Here is a 20,277-nt window from a genome sequence, read left to right on the forward strand (position 1 = left end):
CATATTGAGAGATGCTAATGCACCAAGTTATCTTACTCAGTTCTTGTTTATCTTTGGAAACTCCTGGGAACCAGGGCAATGACCTGTAATCGAGTCCCTAGAATTTGTCTCTTGGGATATACACATGGTCCCAAGTCAATGGTGTTATTCTGTATGCCTGAGGCAGTGTGGCAGCTGTCAGCATTCTTTAATGTAAACACATGATTTTTGATGTGGCCCTTGTACCTGGTTTTGAGCTTGGATCATGATTGTCATTTAGTTAAATGACTAGCCTCATTTAAGTACTCTGGACTCAATAACTCAGATTTCTCCAAGCGCACATATTTTGCTCATGTCCCTGTGGTACAATACAGAGAAAAATGCATATACATGTGGCCCTCATAGAAGTAGGGCCTAGAATGCCTGTGACTGATTTCTCTAGTCTTTACTCCTATACATCTTTTTCTAACTGTTCCTGACGATCCTTTACTATAATAAATCTTAAGCTATGAATATAACTTTTTGTTGAATTATGTGAATCCTTACTGTGAATCACTGAAGTAGTGGGTAATTATGGGGTCCTTGAACACATCTCAACTTCCAGAAAGAATAAATGTGTCCACCTTAGTGAAATTTAGGTCAAGAGAAGCTGTTAAATTCCAAAAATCCAATTTGCATAATAGTAGACAAGATATTTAGGTAGGTCCATCCCTTCATTCATATTAAGTAAGGTCTTCATCTGCCTGGGCTCTTTCTGTGGTCTGAATGTATCCTTCAAATTTTTTTATGTTGGAAATTTAGTCATTAACTTCATATGTTAATGGAGTTGGAGGTGGGATCTTTGTGAGGTGATTAGGTCCTAGGGAGCTCTGCATTCTTGAATGGACCATTTATGGATCAGTGGATTATCACCAGAGTGGTGGTTGTCATAAAAGCAGCTTTCTGTGGTGAGCTTGCTCTGACTTGCCATGTGATGTCCTCTGCCATATACTAGTGCAGCAAGAAGGGCCTCACCAGATGCTGAGCAGATGCTGGTGCCATGTGCTGGGACTTTTCAGTCTATAGAACTGTGAGATAAATAAACCTTTATTCTTTGTAAATTACTCTGTCTGTGGTATTCAGTTATACAACAGAAAACAGACCATAAACAAGTAGCAGGATTATAATAAATTTACTTACTTGGTTTAGGAAGGGACTAGATTGAATTAATCAAACAAACATTCTTATTATTTATACTTCCAAAGGATTAGATAAAATACATTAAAATCAATTCAAGATTAAACAATATTAATTATGGTTTATGTCTGAGATGGCTGAGACAATGTCTGCTGTGTTCCAGTGCTGAGCACAAGGCTTGATATATAGTAGGCACTCTTTTATGAATAAGGGAAATACAATTGTTTCTGGGAAGTTTTGAAGTCCTTTGATACCTACAGTTATATTCCTCAACATTAAGTGTATTATAATTATTAGGCTGAGTTTAAAGTTGTCAGATTGTACCTTTTGGTTGATATCTGGGAAATTGAAATTCTCATTTTATCTCCCCATTACCTTCATGAGGAACATAGAATAGGAACTGTCATTTCTACTCTACCAAGAAGAAAGCCAGGTGTGATGGTGCACACCTGTAATCTCAGCAGCTCTGGAGGCTGAGGTAAAAGGATTGTGAGTTCAAAGCCAGCCTCAGCAAAAGCAAGGTGCTAAGCAGCTCAGTGAGACCTGTCTTCTAAATAAAATACAAGATAGGGCTGGAAATGTGGCTTAATGTTCCAGTGCCCCTGAGTTCAATCCCCAGTATCACCCGTCTCCCCCCCACCCCCCAAAAAAAAGAAAACAAAGGCACAGATTGACTTAGCTGAGTAATCAATATTCTATGACTTGGTAATTAAAAACAAAAGGAAGCTGAGAACCCACATTTCCTAACTGAGCAGTGAAAGAGGTATGTTTAACTTTTATATTGTGTAACATATTAAGCATTTATTTAAAATTATATATAGATCAAAGTAGAATAAGAGTTTTATTATAGTTATTTATATAATATCAATACCTCTACTAATAGTTTGACTTTGCATAGTACTTTTAAAAATAATGAGGGGCTGAAGTTGTGGCTTAGTGGCAGAGCATTTGCCTGACATGTGTGAGGCACTGGGTTCAATTCTCAGCACCACATATAAATAAATGAATAAACTAAAGATCCATCAACAACTAAAAAAACAAAAAAATAATGAGTACATTTGATATTTGTGTAGTTTTTTTTTTTCTCTTGATACCAGGGATTGAACCACTAGGCTATACCTCCAGCCCTTTTTATATCTTATTTTGAGACAGGGTCTTGCTAAGTTGCTGGGGCTGGCTTTGAACTTGCTATCTTCTTGCCTCAGCCTTCTGAGCTGCTGCCATTATAGGCATGTGCTACCATGCCTGGATTGCATAGCTTCTTATTTTATTTCCTGCATTTGTTCTATCAGAATGTGCTGTTTTATATTGGAAAGCATTTCATAGACATGAACTTGTTTAATTCTTGCAAAAATCCCAGTGAGATCAAATAGGGAAGGTATCATTACTCTTATTTAAAAATTCGTAGTAGAGGTTTAGAAAGATAAGTGTCTTGCACAAAGTTAAAAGATCGGCTGGTGACAGCACTAGAACTGGCAACATCTATGTCACCTCACACGCCTCACATGCAGATGACCATATCCAACATTGGATCCAACATCCAAGATTTCTCTCTTAAACATGAATAAAATAGATATAAATCACTTAATTTATTAATTTTGGCATACTAGGGATTGAACACAGGGGTGCTTTACCACTGAGTTACATCCTTTCTATTTTTTTGTTTTGAGACAAGGTCTTATTGAGTTACTGAGGCTGGCCTCAAACGTGATCCTCTTATCTCAGTTTTCTGATTCACTGGGATTATAGGCCTGTGACATAGTGCCTGGGGAATGATTTTAAAAGTAAGGCAAAGCATCTGAAAATTAGTTTTCCAAGGGGTACTCCAGGAAGTAATGATCAGGACAGGGTCACATTCTGTGTTTTTTGCATGAAGTAGTTCTCAAGGAACTGGAATGATTTTTTTAAAGGCAGTTATTACAACTGACTGGAGGTAGAAGTACATAATGGGTGCTTAAATATAGTTCAGCACTTTTAATTATTTCTTAATGATCATTTCAATAATTTTCCAAGGAGATCTGGCATAATCAACGAACCAAAACTTCCACTATTTCTTGCATATTTCTAGGCTAATTTAAACCTTTCCTGCAAGTTTAATTAGCATTCAAATGAAGTAGGCATCCCTCAGAGAATAAGAGCTGAGAGCTGTGCAAAATAAAATGGAACCAAGCTCTGAGGCTGGTGTATGAACTGATTCCAAGAAAGTGCAGAAGTGCAAGTGCTTCATGAAGGGTGTGCAGCCTTTAGTGAGATCCAAGTTGGAATTTCAGGGTTCCTAGTAGAAGGCTATTCCAAGGCTGGTGGGGGCATTATGAAACTCAAGTGGATCCTATCAGGAAACAGCAGTGATGCTCACAATGTGGTTACGGGATCATCAGCATTACTTAAGAGCTTATTTAGAGGAGCAAGTTCTCAGGCCTGCTTCAGAAATATTAAATCAGAATCTCAGGGAATGAAATCCTGGGAGTCTGTGTTTTAAGATCTCTGGCACCCCATGAACAATGGTGCACACTTGTGATAGGAGTGGTTTTAAAGGCTGAGGGAGGAGCAAGTTCAAAGCCAGCCTCAGTGACTGAGTGAAGCTCTAAGCAATTTAGCGAGACCCTGTCTCAAAATAAAAAACATAAAAAAATGAACTGGGAATGTGGCTCAGTGGTTAAGTGCCCCTGGGCTCAATCCCAGTACCAAGAAAAAAAAAAAGATTTCTGGGTAATTTCTACATTGCTGTAGAACATCCTGAAGAAATTCCTAAATAGTCTCAAAGCAGTCCAAACAACCCACTCAGTAACTTTAGAGACCATTTTGAGGATTTGACCCTTCAGCAAACTCAGTCCTAAACCCTGCCATTTCTTAAATTATTTTGGTAACCTGAAATTGAACATGATTTTTTTCCCCCTTCATATTTCCTATAGTGTTTTGTGGAAATGATAAGCAAAAAACCAGTGTGAACTAGCTGTCTAAAGTCTGGACAAGTAATAGCCCTTTTTCTCTGTCAAAAAGAAATGTGACTTATAGTTCTCATGTGGTCTCCTTTCTACCTTTCCTTCCCTTGGTGTTGTTCACTGATCTGTTTTTATTATTGGGTGATGAATGCGGCATGATGAAAACATTAGAAATGAGAAGGCTGTATCTCTACTCTGCATTTCACACTTCGTTAGGCAAATTTTTACTGCTTAGGGGCCCAAGTGCTAAAGTTTCTATGAGTCATCTCAATTTCCAGTCCCTGCTGCTATTGGAACAAATTGAAAGGCCATTTTGGTACATTAAGACCATATCATTTCAATGCATCACTGCCCCAAGGGGTCCTTAAATTGCACTGTGGTTTATATTTCCCATTCTAATGAAATGATTTTACCGATTTACCTACTTTTTTTTTTAAGGATTGAAGATCAAACCCAAATGCTAGGCAACATTCTACCCCTGAGCTTCAACCCCAGCCCTTTTTAATTTTTATTTTGAGATAGGGTCTTGCAAAGTTGCCTGGTCCAGCCTGGAATATGCAATTCTTTTGCCTTAGCCTCCCTAGTGGCTGTGAATACAGGCATGTGACACAGTGCCTGGCTTAGTCTGCCTACTTTTAACTCAGACAAGTTTGTGTGGGATTGTGTGTTCTTGGTTTCCTTTATGCCACAATCTCTTCTTGGTTTCCCTTCTTTTATTTCTGACAGTTCCTCCTTAACTGCCTTCTCTGAGTATTCTTCATTGATCTCCTTCATGTTCTTCACCGACCTTCATGTTCTTCAAAGTTACAGCTTCAGCCTTCTTTGTCTTACCTTTCTCTTGACTTGCTTTTGAAGTCAGCTTCCACTATACTGCAGTGCCCAAACATTTGCTGTCAACTACCTATCATCAGACTGATTTTCACCTGTCACCTGGTGCCTCCAGCCTGATACTTTAAGTAGTTTACAGTCCATTTGACTTTGCTTTCTCCACTCGCTCAGTCACTCACGTGCTTCCATTCTTTGGATATGTGAAGCTCTGTTTTGCCCACTGGTCCACCATCTTCTCATCAAAAATGCTCCTGGCCGCTGGCTTTTTTGTCTGTTAGCTTTTAAAATTTTTACTAAAGAACTATTTTAATTCCTTTGATTTTCCAAAGGTCATGCCTGAGAAAATGATAATTTCCCTCTCTCCCAACCTCCAGTGTAAATTACGTGCCTTTGCATACTTTCCCGGCAACTTTAATTTCCCCTTTATATGATACATTCTGGAGTAAGGCATTTATTTAATTTCATTTATATTGTCGATTTTCTCTTCCCTAGGCCAGTGTTTCTTAACCTTGGCTACATTTTAGAGTCATATGGGAGCTTTTACTAAATGCCAGTGTGGAGGCTCCATCTCCCTCGGTGTGGAGTCGAGACTTTTATATTCAGATGATTCTGATGTACACTGTGAATCGAATCCATAGTGCTAGACTGTAAGCCCCTAGAGGACGAGACCAGCTTTTTTCTCTCAGTACTTAGCATAGAGCCTGCCCCAAGATATTCAAAAAGATTGGTTGAGTTTTGTTGAATAATCATTCTAAAACTGTACTAATATTTACCTTCTTGTCGTCTTCTGCACTCCTGCCGAAGACTCTGTTCCTTCCTGTCTGCCTTAGCTCATGCCAGTTCTTTTCTCTCCCAGAACACTTACTTCCTCTTTGACTTGGCTCATTCCAACTTATCTTTCAAGACTTAGTGTGAACATCTTCAGGAAATCTTGTCAGTAGCCAGGAGGGACAAGTGCCATTTCTTTATGTCCTACAACACCTTGTACTTACTTCAGTGTTACTTTGGAATGAAGTAAGTGCTTCTTATCCTCACTGGTTTCTGAACTTCTAAGATCTTGGATCCACTTTCATTTCTTTGAATTGTTTATGTTCTTCTATTTTTTTTTAATTTTGATTATTGATTTGAGCTTTGAGTTAGCCTCTCCAGTTATGAAAACCAGGGTCATCCTTCTCTGATCAAAGCTAGTGATCAGAGATGTGCAAAACTATTTATCCAGGGGAATTTTTGTTTTAGAATTACTTATAACAATAATCATTTGGAATCTTATCATGATATATCCATAGACCAGAATATTTTGCAGCTTAAAAAAAATCAGTTAAGCCAGACATGGTGGCACATGCTTGTAATCTCAGGGGTTTTGGAGGCTGAGGCAGGAGGATCACGAGTTCAAAGGCAGCCTCAGCAATGGCAAGGTGCTAAGCAACTCAGTGAGATCCTGTCTCTAAATAAAATACAAAATAGGGCTGGGGATGAGGCTCAGTTGTTAAATGCCCCTGAGTTTAATCCCTAGTACCATAAAGAAAAAAAATCAGGTTATAAAAGATTATATAATAATATGTAAAATGTTAATATGATATACTGTCACATGGCAAGTTTCAAAACATATATATGGTATAATATTGATTTCATAAAACAAGATCTATCTAGCTATCAACCAAATATAGAATGATAGACCAAATGTATGTATAATGATTACTTCATATTATGGTGGTGGAATTTTTGTCTTTGTGTTCTATGTATTTTCTATTTTACAAATAATGACTATCAATTACTTTTGTAATCATCAAATACACAGTAAAGTTTAAAAAATATGGCATTGATTACCACTAAACTAGCTGAGCAAAGCATAGGTAAATGATGATTTGCTGAAGACATAGGGAAGAAATACCTATTGCTTCTGTAACTTATTCCTCCACCTAAAATATTTAAAGTTAATGGGGTGTGGTGATTGGTAATTTACATTGATATAAAGCACATTTTCTGATTATCGATTTTTCTATTAAATAATAAATGTGATGAAATCTGTATTGTCTTCTTTCATTTTGAAGTCTAAGAGGAGCTTATTGTTTTACAGAATCAAATATCATAACTACTTCTATACTATGGAATTCACCCTGGACAGATTTTGTCTCAACTGTGCTCACAACCTATGTCTGAATTCTGCAAATGTGCTTATTAGTTGTGCATCTGAAAATAGTATGCACTCACCTTTTTGCAGACAAAGTCACCAGGTAAATAGATAGTGGATTTCAATCTTAGCAACATGTCATAAATCATCTGGTTGTCACAATTCTATATAAAGAGAAAAATAATTCTTACAGACACAGCAAAATGCCAATATCCCAAATGAATTAAAAACACAATGGAAGTAAACAGTAATGGATGCTGTCTGTATTAGCAACTAAAATATTAGTTGCTAGTGGATGTGGACTTGACCCAAAATTTGGGAAAAAAGATACCTACAGTATAATGACAAGACTTTGCAACTTGATCAGGTAGGTCTGGGTGAGAATTCTGTCTCTACTACCTATTATTTTGCAATCTCTCATGCCCTCAGTTTCCTAATCTGTAAAATGGTTAGAGAAACATTGCTTATCTTATAAGTTAAACTTAGCATGGTTCTTAATCAGTGATAGCTATTAATGATTGTGATTATTAGTATATTAGTACTCAAATAGATCACACTCTTTGCAGATTTTTTTAAAAATATCATCTTTTATACAATTGCTAGGTATTATTTAACTTTGCAAACTTACATGTCTTTCTTCCCCAACTTGATTATCATTTTCTTAGAGGCAGGGAAAATATTTGTAATAAATTGGTATGAAAGAAATGTCTGCTGAGTGAATGAGTATAGTCACTTTAATAGTATAAGAAACAAATTTTATTTTATTTTATTTGTAAAATAAATGTCTCTGTGTGTATTGGGTCTAAATTAATTATAATTTATACGATGAACTGAAGAAAAACTTATGAGTGTTTCAATAATCCCATTTTACATAGTGGCTTTGCACCTTTTGCTTTCACCTAATATTTTTATCTTTTCTCCCAGAACTTCTAACATGTAGCAATTTTCCTTTTGTAGTTGGCCCTGCTCACTCCTTAGGGGAATTATGATTTTGTAGAGGAATAATCATAAAGTAGGTAGTGGGAGAAGGATGAGGAGAAGCAGAGGGCCTGCCCCCAATTTGTGGATTGACTGATCCTTCCTTTAGTAATCACTGGTTTTCAGTAATGGTTTCTGTAGCAGACACTTGACCTAGATCCATATGAAATTTAGACCTCAGGGTTGCTTGGCCGATAAAGAAAGTTAATCATTTATGACTGAAGTATCTTCAAGTAGCCATTGGTGAAAAACAGTCAGAAAAACTTGGTGTTAGAATTTTAAAAATTCATTTGAGAAAGGATAGCTTCTGGTTCTCCAGAATGGAAAAAAGACCAAGGCCAGGAGGAATACCTTTTGTTAAAAAAAAGAAATTATAATAGTTCAAACATATTAATTGTATCAATTAATGGATTTCACGGTGACATTTCCATTCACGTGCATGTTGGGCTTGGATTGAATTCACCCTCCCTCTTCCTGCCTGCCTCAGTCCCCCAGGAGTGGAGTAGCTGGATCTTAGGATAGATCTATTTTAGGAGTTTTTGAGGAACTTCCATACTGATCTCCATAGTGGCTGTACTAATTTACATTCCCACTAACAGAATATAAAGGTTTTGCTTCACATCCTTCCCAACATTTATTTATTTATTTTTTGTTTTGGGATAATTGCCATTCTGACTATAGAGAGGTAGAATCTTAATGAAGTTTGGATTTGCATTTCCTTGACAGCTAAAAATGTTGAACATTTCCTCATGTGTTTCTTGGCCATTTACACTTCTTCTTTTGCAAACTGTTCAGATCATTTGCCTCTGCATTAATTGGATTATTTGTTATTTGTTGTTACCTGTTTTGAGTTCTTTAGGTATTTTGGATATTAATCCTCTGTCAGATGAATAATTTGATTCCCACCTTTTCTATTTGTATCCCTCTTATTTCTTTCTCTTTAGACTGATGGCTCTGGCTAAAATTTTAAGTACTACAGCAAATAGATGTCTTACAAGCTATTATTTTTTTGCTAAAGCAGGTCAAAGACAATTTTTTTTTCAAAAAAGTGTTTTTAGTAAAAAAAAAAAGTAAAAAAGGTGTTTTTAGTAAAAATTCTCTAAATGACTCATTTGCCCAATTTCTTTAAATGCTGTCATCATTTCAGAATTGTTTTATTTCAGAAATTAGCATTCTTATCAGTCAAAACTTACTTAGAAAAAAAACCCCACAAACTTACTTTTTAGATTTTCTCTACTAAGGAAAGTTAGCATCTTTGACATTTTAAAGAAAATCTATTAGAAATATGCTTGCAGGTTCTTAAACATGTACAGTCATCCCTCCCTCAATATCTGTGGTAATTGGTTCAAGGATCCCTTGTAGACACCATCTGTGGATGTCCCAGTTCCTCATAGGAAATGGCACAATGTTTGCATATAACTTACAGACATCTTTCTGTGTACTTTAAACTACCTCTAGGTTACTCATAATACCTAATGCAATGTAAATACTATGTAAGTAGTTCTTGCATTGTTTAGCGAATCATTACAATTAAAAAGGTCTGTAAATGTTTTGTAGAAACACATTTTTTTCCTTAATATTTTTGATCCAAGTTTGTTTGAATCTGCAGATGTAGAACCCACAGATTAACAGAGATGACTATACATGTCTGAGACGTTATTGTAATGGAAATAGCTCATACCCATAGAGCAGATGTGCATTATAAATGATCAGAAATAGAAGATCTCAAAAAACCTACTTATATTTATTTTCATATTTGATTTTATTTGTAATTAAAATTTGTGGATAAAACTACTAAATGGAAAATTCCAGAAATAAGCAATTCATAAATTTTAAATTGCCCGTCATTCTGAGTAGTATAATGAAATCTTAGGCTCTCCAGCTCTGTCTCTCCCAGAACATGAATCAGCCCTTTGCCCAGCATATATGTGCAACCCACCATGATTCTTTTAGGAGCATCTCAGCTATCGGATCGACTGTTGTGGTGTCTCAGTGTTTCTGTTCAAGTTAATACTTATTGTAGTTAATAATGGCCCCAAAGTGCAAGACTAGTGATATAGGCCATTTGATTATGCCAATAAGAAGCCATAAAGCACTTCTTTTAAGTGAAAAGGTGAAAATTCTCAACTTAAGGAAACAAAATTCATTGTATGCTGAGATTACTGAGATATATGGTAAGAACAAATCTTTTATCCGTGGAATTGTGAATAAGAAAAAAAAAACTCCTTCATGCTGGTTTGTTGTACCTCAAATCGAAAAAGTTACAGCTACTGTGTATGATAGGTGCTTAGATAAGATTGAAAAGGCATAATTATTGGGTTTTGGCATCCACCGGGGGTCATGGAATGTATCCCTTATGGATAAAGAGGGTCTACTAAATTGAAGAAATTGTCAATGTATAGGTAGATTAAATAATAAAATTTGAGTACACTGGCTAAAATATTTGTAGATGAAAATATTGTAAAGAGGTTAAAATACATAAATCTTTATATTGATATACCTAATGAAACTCAACGAAGTTGTCTGAATGTAATATATTCAATATTATAAAATCACAAAAATTACCACACAAAATACTTCCTGCTGTTTATGTTTATACAGATAAAAATAAAATTGTAAAAATAAGAATTGAAAAGATAACCTTAAAAATAATTTTAGTGGCTGCCTCTGGAGAGGGAGGATGGAAAGTGGATTTTTATTCCTTTAAAATTTTAATGGAAATGAAAATAAAAATTTCTCTTTCTCCATGGAGAAACACATTTCATTTTTCCTCTTCTGTCCTTCAGGCGAGCTCACTGGAAGAAAGGACTAATAAATGATACCAAATCAATGGAAAGTGTTAGACCAACTGAGGAGATAAGCCCTCAAATAACTAAACACACAATTAGTGCTCTGCTCAGTAGGAACACACACAGCACTTACCTCAATGGTTTTTAAGCTCATAGTTTGGATTTTCTGAGAGAAAAGCATTGAACTATTCTAAACATGGCTTTTTTGTTAACATAGTTGGATAGAACATGGATAAATCATGCAAACTGAACATAGCAAATGTATGTAGTAAAAATTTGGAATTTGTTTCACCAATTAAGTGACTCTATCTCCTAACTAGTGCTTTATGGAAAGGTGCCACTGGCTTTGGGCAGCTGTGCTTTAAGACTAAATCCTTCTCATCTGGATTTATGCTTAGTGAAATGAAGTTTGCATTATGATATTCTTCTATTTTATGATGTGTTAGAAAACTATTATCTTTTTCTTTTTTCTCCACAAAATCTTTATTTTCTTGATACACTTTGCCCCATTTGTATATAATTAAAAAGAACTATATCTTGGGGTTGGGTGGGTTTTTTGTTTGTTTGTTTGTTTCATTTTGATTTTCCTTTTGACTTAGCTGCATTTCTTTGATAGAAATCATTAGGAATTTTTCTGATTTGCAGAAAATCAGAGCATAGTCATTATTTTGCAAATGTCCTCTTTTCTGTATTAATATCAACATTAACACATTATTGCATGATGTTTCCAATAAGTTTACTATTTTGCTAACTTAACCTGTTTACTTCTTGCAACCTCTGTATGGTGCTTGGCATTAAGGAATGCATTCTCATCAGTCCTGGTTTTCAGATGAAGGATCAAAGTCTCTTGGAGGTCCATTGACTTTCCAGAGTGTCAGAGGAAGTTTTTATTTACATCCTGAGTAACTTGAGGTTAAGATGTTTGTATCATTCACTGCTGCATCCACAGTGTCTCAGGAGGGCTTGGGATATGTAAAATACTAAATAAATATGGGATGATGTACAGAATAATACTGTTAGAAATTATTTCATTTTGGACAATTAAAAACTGTGTTTTGCATACTTGAGTAAAGATTCCAAAGATTTGAATGGAGCTGGAGGAAATCCTGTTTTTATTCAAAACATAATCTATAGGTTAAATAGTAGTTTCTGTACCTAGGAGATTCTTCTTTAATAATGACAAACTCTGAACACAATAGTAAAATTAGTAAAACTTATTTTTGGAATGATTACCCTTTTAGTCTTATAGGATTTATCTATTTCTAGGTTAATTTTTTGCTTTCTTTAAAACAGAACTTAAGATATTATCAGCAATCTCACTGTGAATTTAAGTCACCCTCAAGTATATGCAGTGGTCTTCAGGGCTTTTTCCAACTCAGCTTTGTTTACTGTAAAAGGGAATGCTTTGTTTTATCTTAAACTCTATTCCCCTCCAACAAGCAAATGTGGAGTTATGTGTCTAGGGCAGGAAATTCTGAATTCAATTGCTTTGACATTGAGTATGCCAGTGATGCTACCAATTGGGAGCTGTCGAGAGCAGCAGAGTCTAAGGTGGTCAGTAATTTTCCAGGTACCACGATGTCATAGATTATCAATTTTGAGTTTTGAATAGTATTAGACCTAACCCTACACCCAATGTTTTTAGACATCAGAAGTTATTTCCTTGAGAACTGACAATAATTTCATTTTCCCAGGAGCAGTACAGAGACAAAGTAGGAAGTCATAAACTGGATGGAAATCTGAGGATAAATCTAATCCATCCTGGAATGATCAAGTAAGGTCACATGAAGAACTTTATTTTACTCGTGTGGCAACTCTCTTGTGACTGCATATTTTCTTTCTCAGTTTCTAATAGTAATAACCATAACTTTCTGTGTACCAGATACTAATAGCAGCACTTTCTATGTTTGAATCACTTAATAATCACGAAACAACTAAATTTGTTATCTTATGCTTATTTAGAATTTCCTCACCATATTGGGAGGTCCTGAAGAGAAAAGACAGTATAGATTCAGTAATGGAGGGTCCCCCCCACTGTTCAGCTCAGTCCCTTACACAGAGAAACTACTCAGGTTGTGTAGTTGAATGAAGTTCATCTAAGTTATAAGCTTCCTGTTCAAAATACTTTGAAAAGCCTAGCAATAATCTTTTATTACTGATACCATCATGGTAAAAAATGACACTTGGTAAAAATGGTACATAGTTTCACTGTAATGGCTCTGATTTTAGGCCCTGGTGAGTAATGGGTGATGGCATTATCTTGGTAGGATATAACTGCTCAGCAAGGTGAGTGATAGAAATCATTTTCCCATCCCATTCTATTCTTGGCTCAGAATGTCACTCACATGCAAATGTTTCCTTTTCATCTTTCTACTGTAGAAGCTAGAGCTTTTCCAGGTACTATTTGCACATAATCAAAATTGTTTCACAGGTTCCAGTAAGGCATGCTGTTTGGGATGGGTCTGTATTCTTACCAGAGCAGCAAAATAGACACATTGTACCTTCCAGACTGGTGGTAAGTACCAACATTCCAATTTTGGTTTATCTGGGACCCTGGTTTCCTTCTGTTGAGTGGGCTTGCCACCTGCCCCCAACCCTGCAAGTTTCTAAAGTATGCAATTTTAATCTTTAACCACGAGGTGGTGCAACAGAACTTTTATTAAATTTTCTCCCATTTCTGGTAATTTAGTGGCAGAGACAAAGTGTGATTTCCCTAGCATTTAATTTGATAAAATATATTTAAAAATCAAAATCAGAATAATAAGTCATCAGAAAGGAGGGAAAATTGCCCAATCTTATAGAAATGAATTGCTCCTTATTAGTTTAATACTTGTGCTGAGCCTCTGGAATGACATAAAATCTGCATGGAAGAGAAGTCATTGTGTGAAAAATTAAAAAAAAATTATAATGTGGCTCTTCATCTTGAAGCTATTTGAAAACTCTGATCACCCTATGTTGAAGCAGCACACCTTACTAATTAACCACAACTGATTGAAGCAAAGCTTTAGTGAAAATTTGTGACTCTAATTCTACCTGCCTTGATTAAAGGGGAAAGAACACATGTGATTCAGGGTATTTTTTAGTGGAAGAATGGCAAGGTGTGTAGGAATTTAGATCTCTGTATGTGAATTTAGATCTCTGCATGATGTGTCAAGTATAAGTCTATGAAAATAGCCAAAGAAGGCTCACTTCAGGCTGAACTTTTGACTCTTGTGAAGCCTCTTTTGGTTCCTCATTGCTTTAGTTTGGATCTGGATTTCCTCCCTAAGCTCCACATGTTAAGGGCTTGTACCCAGCCTATGGAGGTATTGGGGAAGTTAAGTCACTGAGACCATGCCCTTGTAGGGGACATTGGGATCCTGGCTCTTCCTTTCTCTCTCTTTCTCTTTTTGCTTCTTGGCCACCATGAAGTGAATGGGTCTTCTCTACTACATGGTTCTGGCAATGGTGTACTGTGCTGCCACAGGCCCAAAGCCACAGGGTCAAGAGACCATGGACTGTAACCTCTGGACCTATGAGCCCAAATAAACCTTTCCTCCTTCTAAGTTGACTATGTCAGGAATTTCATAGTAACAGAAGGCTGACTTATATACACATCTATCTTATCTGTTATCTAGATAGAGATGGTAGGGAACTGAAATGTAACATCAAACAGTGGTTAAATTCACAGACTGTCGTGTAAGAAAACCCAGATCAAACTAACTCTATGCTGTTGCATAGAGCTCGGTAGGTGACCTCTGTCAGGTAAGCTGTTTGCTTTCTCTGTAAAACAGGGATGGTAACAAAGCTTTTGTAAGAAGTGTATTAACAACAAAAATAATTTTCTCATAGTTTTGGAGGCTAAAATCTAAGATCAAGGAGTGGGCAGGTCTAGATTCTCTCAGTTTGTAGATGGCTGCCTTCTCACAGTGTCCTCAAATGATCCATCAGCTGTACACACTTCTTTGGTGCCTCTCTGCATGTCCAAATTTCCTTCTCTTATGAGGATACCAGTCAAATTGGATAAAGACCCACCTAATGTCCTCGTTTTAATCTTTAAAGATTTTATCTCCAAATGCAGTGATATTCTGAGGTATAGGGGGCTAGAGTTTCAACATTTTAAGTTTGGAGGAGGACACAATCCAGCCTATAACAAGAGTTTAGGTGAGAATCAACTGAAAGAATTAACTGAAAGAAGGTGATGAAGCAACTAGGCAGTGTGGTACACAGCATGCTCTCCACAAGCAGCAAATATTATTCTTTTTGTGAAGACACATGTATTTATTTTAAACTTCAGGGTCAACAACAGTTGGCTTAATTTCATCCACACAGCTTTGACAGTACTCGGGGCATGTGGAATTGGGTATACGAAGTGTAAGGTGACAGTTTTGTTGGAATTGAAGGATTATGGACAACATGGAGGACCTTCATGGAACATTGCCCTTAAGATAATTTATGATACTGTGGTATCATTGGTATCATTTACATTACTGTTGCCAAAGGGCATTGTGATACTCACTAATATAGAAAAAAATTTTACAAGACCAAAAGGAAAAACATCTAAGCACATTTGCACTACCAGGATTAATTCAAATATAATGTAAAATTAAAGCAAAAGACTTAAGTCTTTTGTGAAACTGAAGCAGGTTTATTTCACTCAGTATCATTCTCTGGTGCTTACAAATTTCACAAGATCTGTATTCATTCTCAAATTTACAAAATGTAGGAAAGTTCTGAAAAATTTTGGCTGAAGGCTAAAGACAAACTAAAACATCTCTTCGGGCATCCTAAAAGAGATATTTATGCATTTAAAAACTTTCAGTATCTTTTGTTAACTCTCTCCTGAAGAACAGAAGGATTAAAGCTGACTGCCAATCTCCAATCTTGGTGCTGGATCTGTTGGTCTCTCTGTCTCTCTCTCTTCCTGCCTGCCATTTGGAGATATGGAAGATTCTTTTTCAGGGAGAATTCAAGATATGGCTGACAGTCACCCTTCATTATATCCCTGGATATTCTGGTCTCTTCAATGCAGCACCACTTTTTCTTTGTAAAACAAATCTATTTTGTCAGTTTTCTCCTTTGACTATAGGAATTGGGCCCATGTTACACAGCCTGGCTTCAACTAATCTTTCTAGGTTCCCTTTTGGTTAGCATCCCACACTCTAGCTCCTCAAGTCTTCTCTTTTAGTGAAGCGGTTTATATTTTTACACCCGTGTGAGCCTCCAGACACCCCTACTTTCTCATTCCATAGGTTTCTAAGTGTCCTCTGTGCTCACATTTCTAATGTTCCCTCGTTTGTATACTTGGCTCCCTGGGTACAAAGGCAGCTCTCAGTGAATGCAGTGGACTGCTTCAGAAGCAATGCAAGGGTATTGAGACACAGGGTATGGGATCACTATTCAACCTATTTCCTTCTTAAAAAATAACCAATTTGTAAAAAATGCCATGAAACTATGTTTGGAAAGATTCCTACTTATTTCCTACTTCACTTGACTTTAGGAAAAAAAACAAAACCAAACCAATTTCTTCCTTTGAGCAGAAATACAAATGGAAATGGGTGCTTTCGTCTTTAATGGAAATGCCATGAAAGAATTTAAGTTTATATGCAATGTTAGCAAGATATGAACATTTAACCATTTTTTTCTCAATCAGAGGCAGTTATTTGATGGATTTTCAAATACATATGTAAATGCAAAGGAGAAACTATTAGAAAAATTGGTAACTTCCCAAATTGGAGAAAATCCTATAAAAATTATTAGTTTTTAAAGTCTTATTTTTCCTCTTTAGGAAAAAAACAAAATGTTATCACTCTCAATTGATATAGACATTAAGGTTTTGAGATTTTAGAGACATTAAGGTTTTAAATCTTACATTTTAAAACACTATCAATTTAATCTAGTGGTGTTCATACATTTTTGACCACTATGCACAGTAACACAATCTTGCTGGGTATGGTGGTGAACACTTATCATTTCAGCTACTCAGAAAGCTGAGGCAGGAAGTTTGAGGTCAGGCTAGGCAATTTAACGAGACCTTGTCTCAAGATAAAAAATAAAAAGGGACAGGGATGTGACTCAGTGGTAGAGTGCCTAGCACGTGCAAGTTCCTGGAGTCAATACCTAGTATTAAAAAAAGATATCTAAAAAAAAATCAAACCAAAACAAAACAAAAAACCCAAAAGACATACAATTTCATTGAACCTAGAAATACCTACCCTTTCTTAGCATGATGCATTCTGATATTTTCTCTTCCATTTTATATGCTGGTTGTGACCCATTGATTGGATTCATTAACCCCCAACAGATGACAAACTACAGTGTGAAAATCATTTATCTACAGGGACTTAATAACCAATGTAGAATCCTTATCATAGGCTACCTGACAGAAGACCAGAAAACTCTTTCATGATGCTTCTACTTTTCATGGAGCATCCATTGTGGGAGAGCTCCCCTCAGAAACTGGAAATCACTTTCCATAATCTTCAAGAATTGGTACCAGTGCATCCTGTCTCCCTCCTGCACTCTCTGCCTCTCTAAGGCCTTTAGTAAGTCACTGCTCTGTGTCAGAAATTGCACTGTGTAGCAGATACAGAGACAGAACCAAACTTGGTTTTCCCAGGAAGTTTTACTCCACTTTAGGTGTCTGCACTTTAGGAGTTTACATGAGAAGGCCAAGAGTTGTATGTTTTCTCTCATATGTGGAAGCTAGAGAGGAAAAGGAAAAGAAAGGTGGTAAGGGGATCACATGAAAATCCAAGGAAGATCAGTAGAGGAAAGGGACCAGGGAGAGAGAGGAGAGGAGGAAAGGAGAAATACTGGGGAGCGATACTGGCCAAATCATTTCTATATTGAGTGCATGTGCAAATATGTAACATCATATCCTACTGTTATGTCCAACTGTAATGCACCAATAGAAATATGGGAGAAACTGGGCGCTGTGGCGCACCCCTGTAATCCCAGCAGCTCTAGAGGCTGAGGCAGGAGGAACACAAGTTCAAAGCCAGGCTCAGCAAAAGCAAGGCACTAAGCAACTCAGTGAGACCCTGTCTCTAAATAAAATATAGAATACGGCTGGGGATGTGACTCAGTGGTTGAGTGTCCCTGAGTTCAATCCCTGGTTACCCACTCCCCCAATAAAAAATAAATATGGAAGTAAAAAAGAAAAAAGGAGTATATAGCTGGGTACTAGTTTGCTAAACATTACAGAGAAAGTCTCATTTTTGTAAAAAAACTTAAGTATATAGAACTTCTCGAATGGATTTTCTCCCACAGCTTCTTCAGCGTCTAGAAAATATCTTTGGAGGCCATTCTTCTTCCTTAAAAATGGAAGTATAATTTACATATGGTGAAATATACAGCTCTAAAGGGACAGTTGGATCAATTTTGACAAAGGCATATACTTGTATACTTTAACTAGAAAGAAACAATACTCCCTCACCCCCAAATTTCTGTCATACTTCTTTCTAATCAATGTCCCCATTTCTACTCCCCATTAGAAACAATCATTGATCTGATTTTTGCTATGGAAGAATAATTTTATAAGGTCATTCTTTCATGATTCTGTGGCCCAAAACTCAACCTCTACTCATACCCTTAGCCAAAGAGACTTAAATTCATCTGCATCCTTCTTAAAATTGGTTGTTTGCAATGTGATGTTAGTGCCGATGTACTTGAAATAATCAGGAAAACCAATATGATGTCAAAATGTCAGATAATCTCATACGTAACTCTGTTGACTCATGGAATTTGAAGTCAAGTAAAACTCCTAGGTCTGAAATGAATTGTTATAAAACTATTGCTTCTTTTTTTTCGCATTTGTAATATTTTAATTTGGACCTAAGTTTAGAATTTTACGTTTTTGCTGTTGCAGTTTAATATTGTTGGCTTTGCTCATAGTGTTAAGTATTCAGTTGATTTCAATTTTGTAATTATCACGTTTTAAACTACTCCTTTCTACTTTGTGTCATCTGCCAATTTGAATATCACACCTTTTATATCTTCATGAACATTTTGATGGAAATTTAGACGAGGATTTGATGAACAAGAGTCCTAGGATATTGACCTAATTCTGGTATCCTACAGAGTCATCTGTTAACCTAACTTTGGGAGTAACTCTGCTTAACCATTCTGTTGTATAGTTTTTTCTTTGTTTTGTCTCCAGTGGTATGATAGTGATTATGTATTTTCAAGGCATATGCTTTTGTGTAGATTACATTTTCTTTTCTGTCTACATTCACATTTTAAGTGATCACATCGAGTACCATAGCTTGAAATACATCAAAATGCTGATAGGTCTAAATTTATTGTTCCAGTTTGGACTTCTCTCATGAACTCAGAATAATAAATCAAACAGCCCACCTGAAATTTCCATCTGGAACTCTTAACAGTCACCTCAAATGAACAAGTCTATCTTAGTCTGTTTGTGTTGCTATAACAAAATACCATATACTGTATAGTTAATAAATAATAGAACTTTGTTTGTCTTAGTTCTGACAGCTGAGAAGTCCAATGTCAAGGTGTCAGCAGGCTTGTTGTCTGCTGAAGGCTGCTCTCTCTTCCATGGTGGAATTTGTCACTATGTGTTCTGGAGGGGAGAATGTGGTGCACTCATATGGAAGAAAAGCATTCCTTTAACCTTGAGTTTTTTTTTTTTTTTTTTTTGCCAAGGATTGAAACCAGGTGCACTTAACCACTAAGTCACATCCCCAGCCATTTTTTTTTTGTGGGTGTGGAGGTACCCGAGATTGAACTCAGGGGCATTCAACCACTGAGCTACACCCCCAGCCCTATTGTGTATTTTATTTTTTGAACTCATGTTTTTCCTGCCTCAGGCATTTGAGCTGCTGGGATTACAGGTTTGTGCCACCATGCCTGGCGCCCTATTTAGAGGCAGGGTCTCCTTGAGTTGCTAGAGCCTTGATAAGTTGCAAAAGCTGGCTTTGAACTCAGGATCCTCTTGCCTCAGCCTCCCAAACTGCTGGGATTACAGGTCTGCACTGCCTTGCCTGGTTTAACCTTGAGCCTTTTTATAAGGGTGGTAATCACTTAAGGCACACTACTTAAGACTTCACCACCACCCTAAGGCCATATGACGTACAGAAGACCATTGCTCTGGGGATCGAATTTCAACAGAAATTTTGGAAAGGACACCATTATTCAAGCCCTAACAAGGTTGTTTTCTACTCACCTCAGCCTATACTTACTCTAAAATTTCCTATTTTGAAAGTAATATCTTTGTTCTTCCTGTTCCTCAGGCTTACATCCTTGGAGTCCCCCTGGGTCCTTTCTTGTTTCTAACTGTGTTTATACCATCAAACAGCAAGAACTGCAGCCTCTTTGGAACACAGCTAATATTCTGCCCCTTCTCAGTGATGAGTCTACTACCCCGGGTCCCATCACTGTCATCTCTTCTGTGGGTAGTTACAATGACTCCATTTGATCTCTTTGCCTTCCACACCTGCTTCTTGAGGTCCCC

General features: G+C 36.6%; 1 protein-coding gene across 1 annotated transcript in view; it reads right to left on the reverse strand.

The window, feature by feature from the left end:
• The window catches only part of Cngb3 (cyclic nucleotide gated channel subunit beta 3), a 165,518-nt gene that overhangs the window by 35,386 nt on the left and 109,855 nt on the right, over positions 1 to 20,277 (reverse strand). Inside the window, exon 14 of the mRNA XM_046458651.2 lies at positions 7,137 to 7,220. Within this exon, the coding sequence (XP_046314607.1) occupies positions 7,137 to 7,220 (84 nt within the window). The remainder of the gene's footprint in view (positions 1 to 7,136; positions 7,221 to 20,277) is intronic.

The sequence above is a fragment of the Marmota monax genome, unplaced genomic scaffold, assembly GCF_021218885.2.
Source record: "Marmota monax isolate L192 unplaced genomic scaffold, Marmota_monax_Labrador192_F-V1.1 WCK01_AAM20220418_F8-fsc00147, whole genome shotgun sequence".
NCBI lineage: Eukaryota > Metazoa > Chordata > Mammalia > Rodentia > Sciuridae > Marmota > Marmota monax.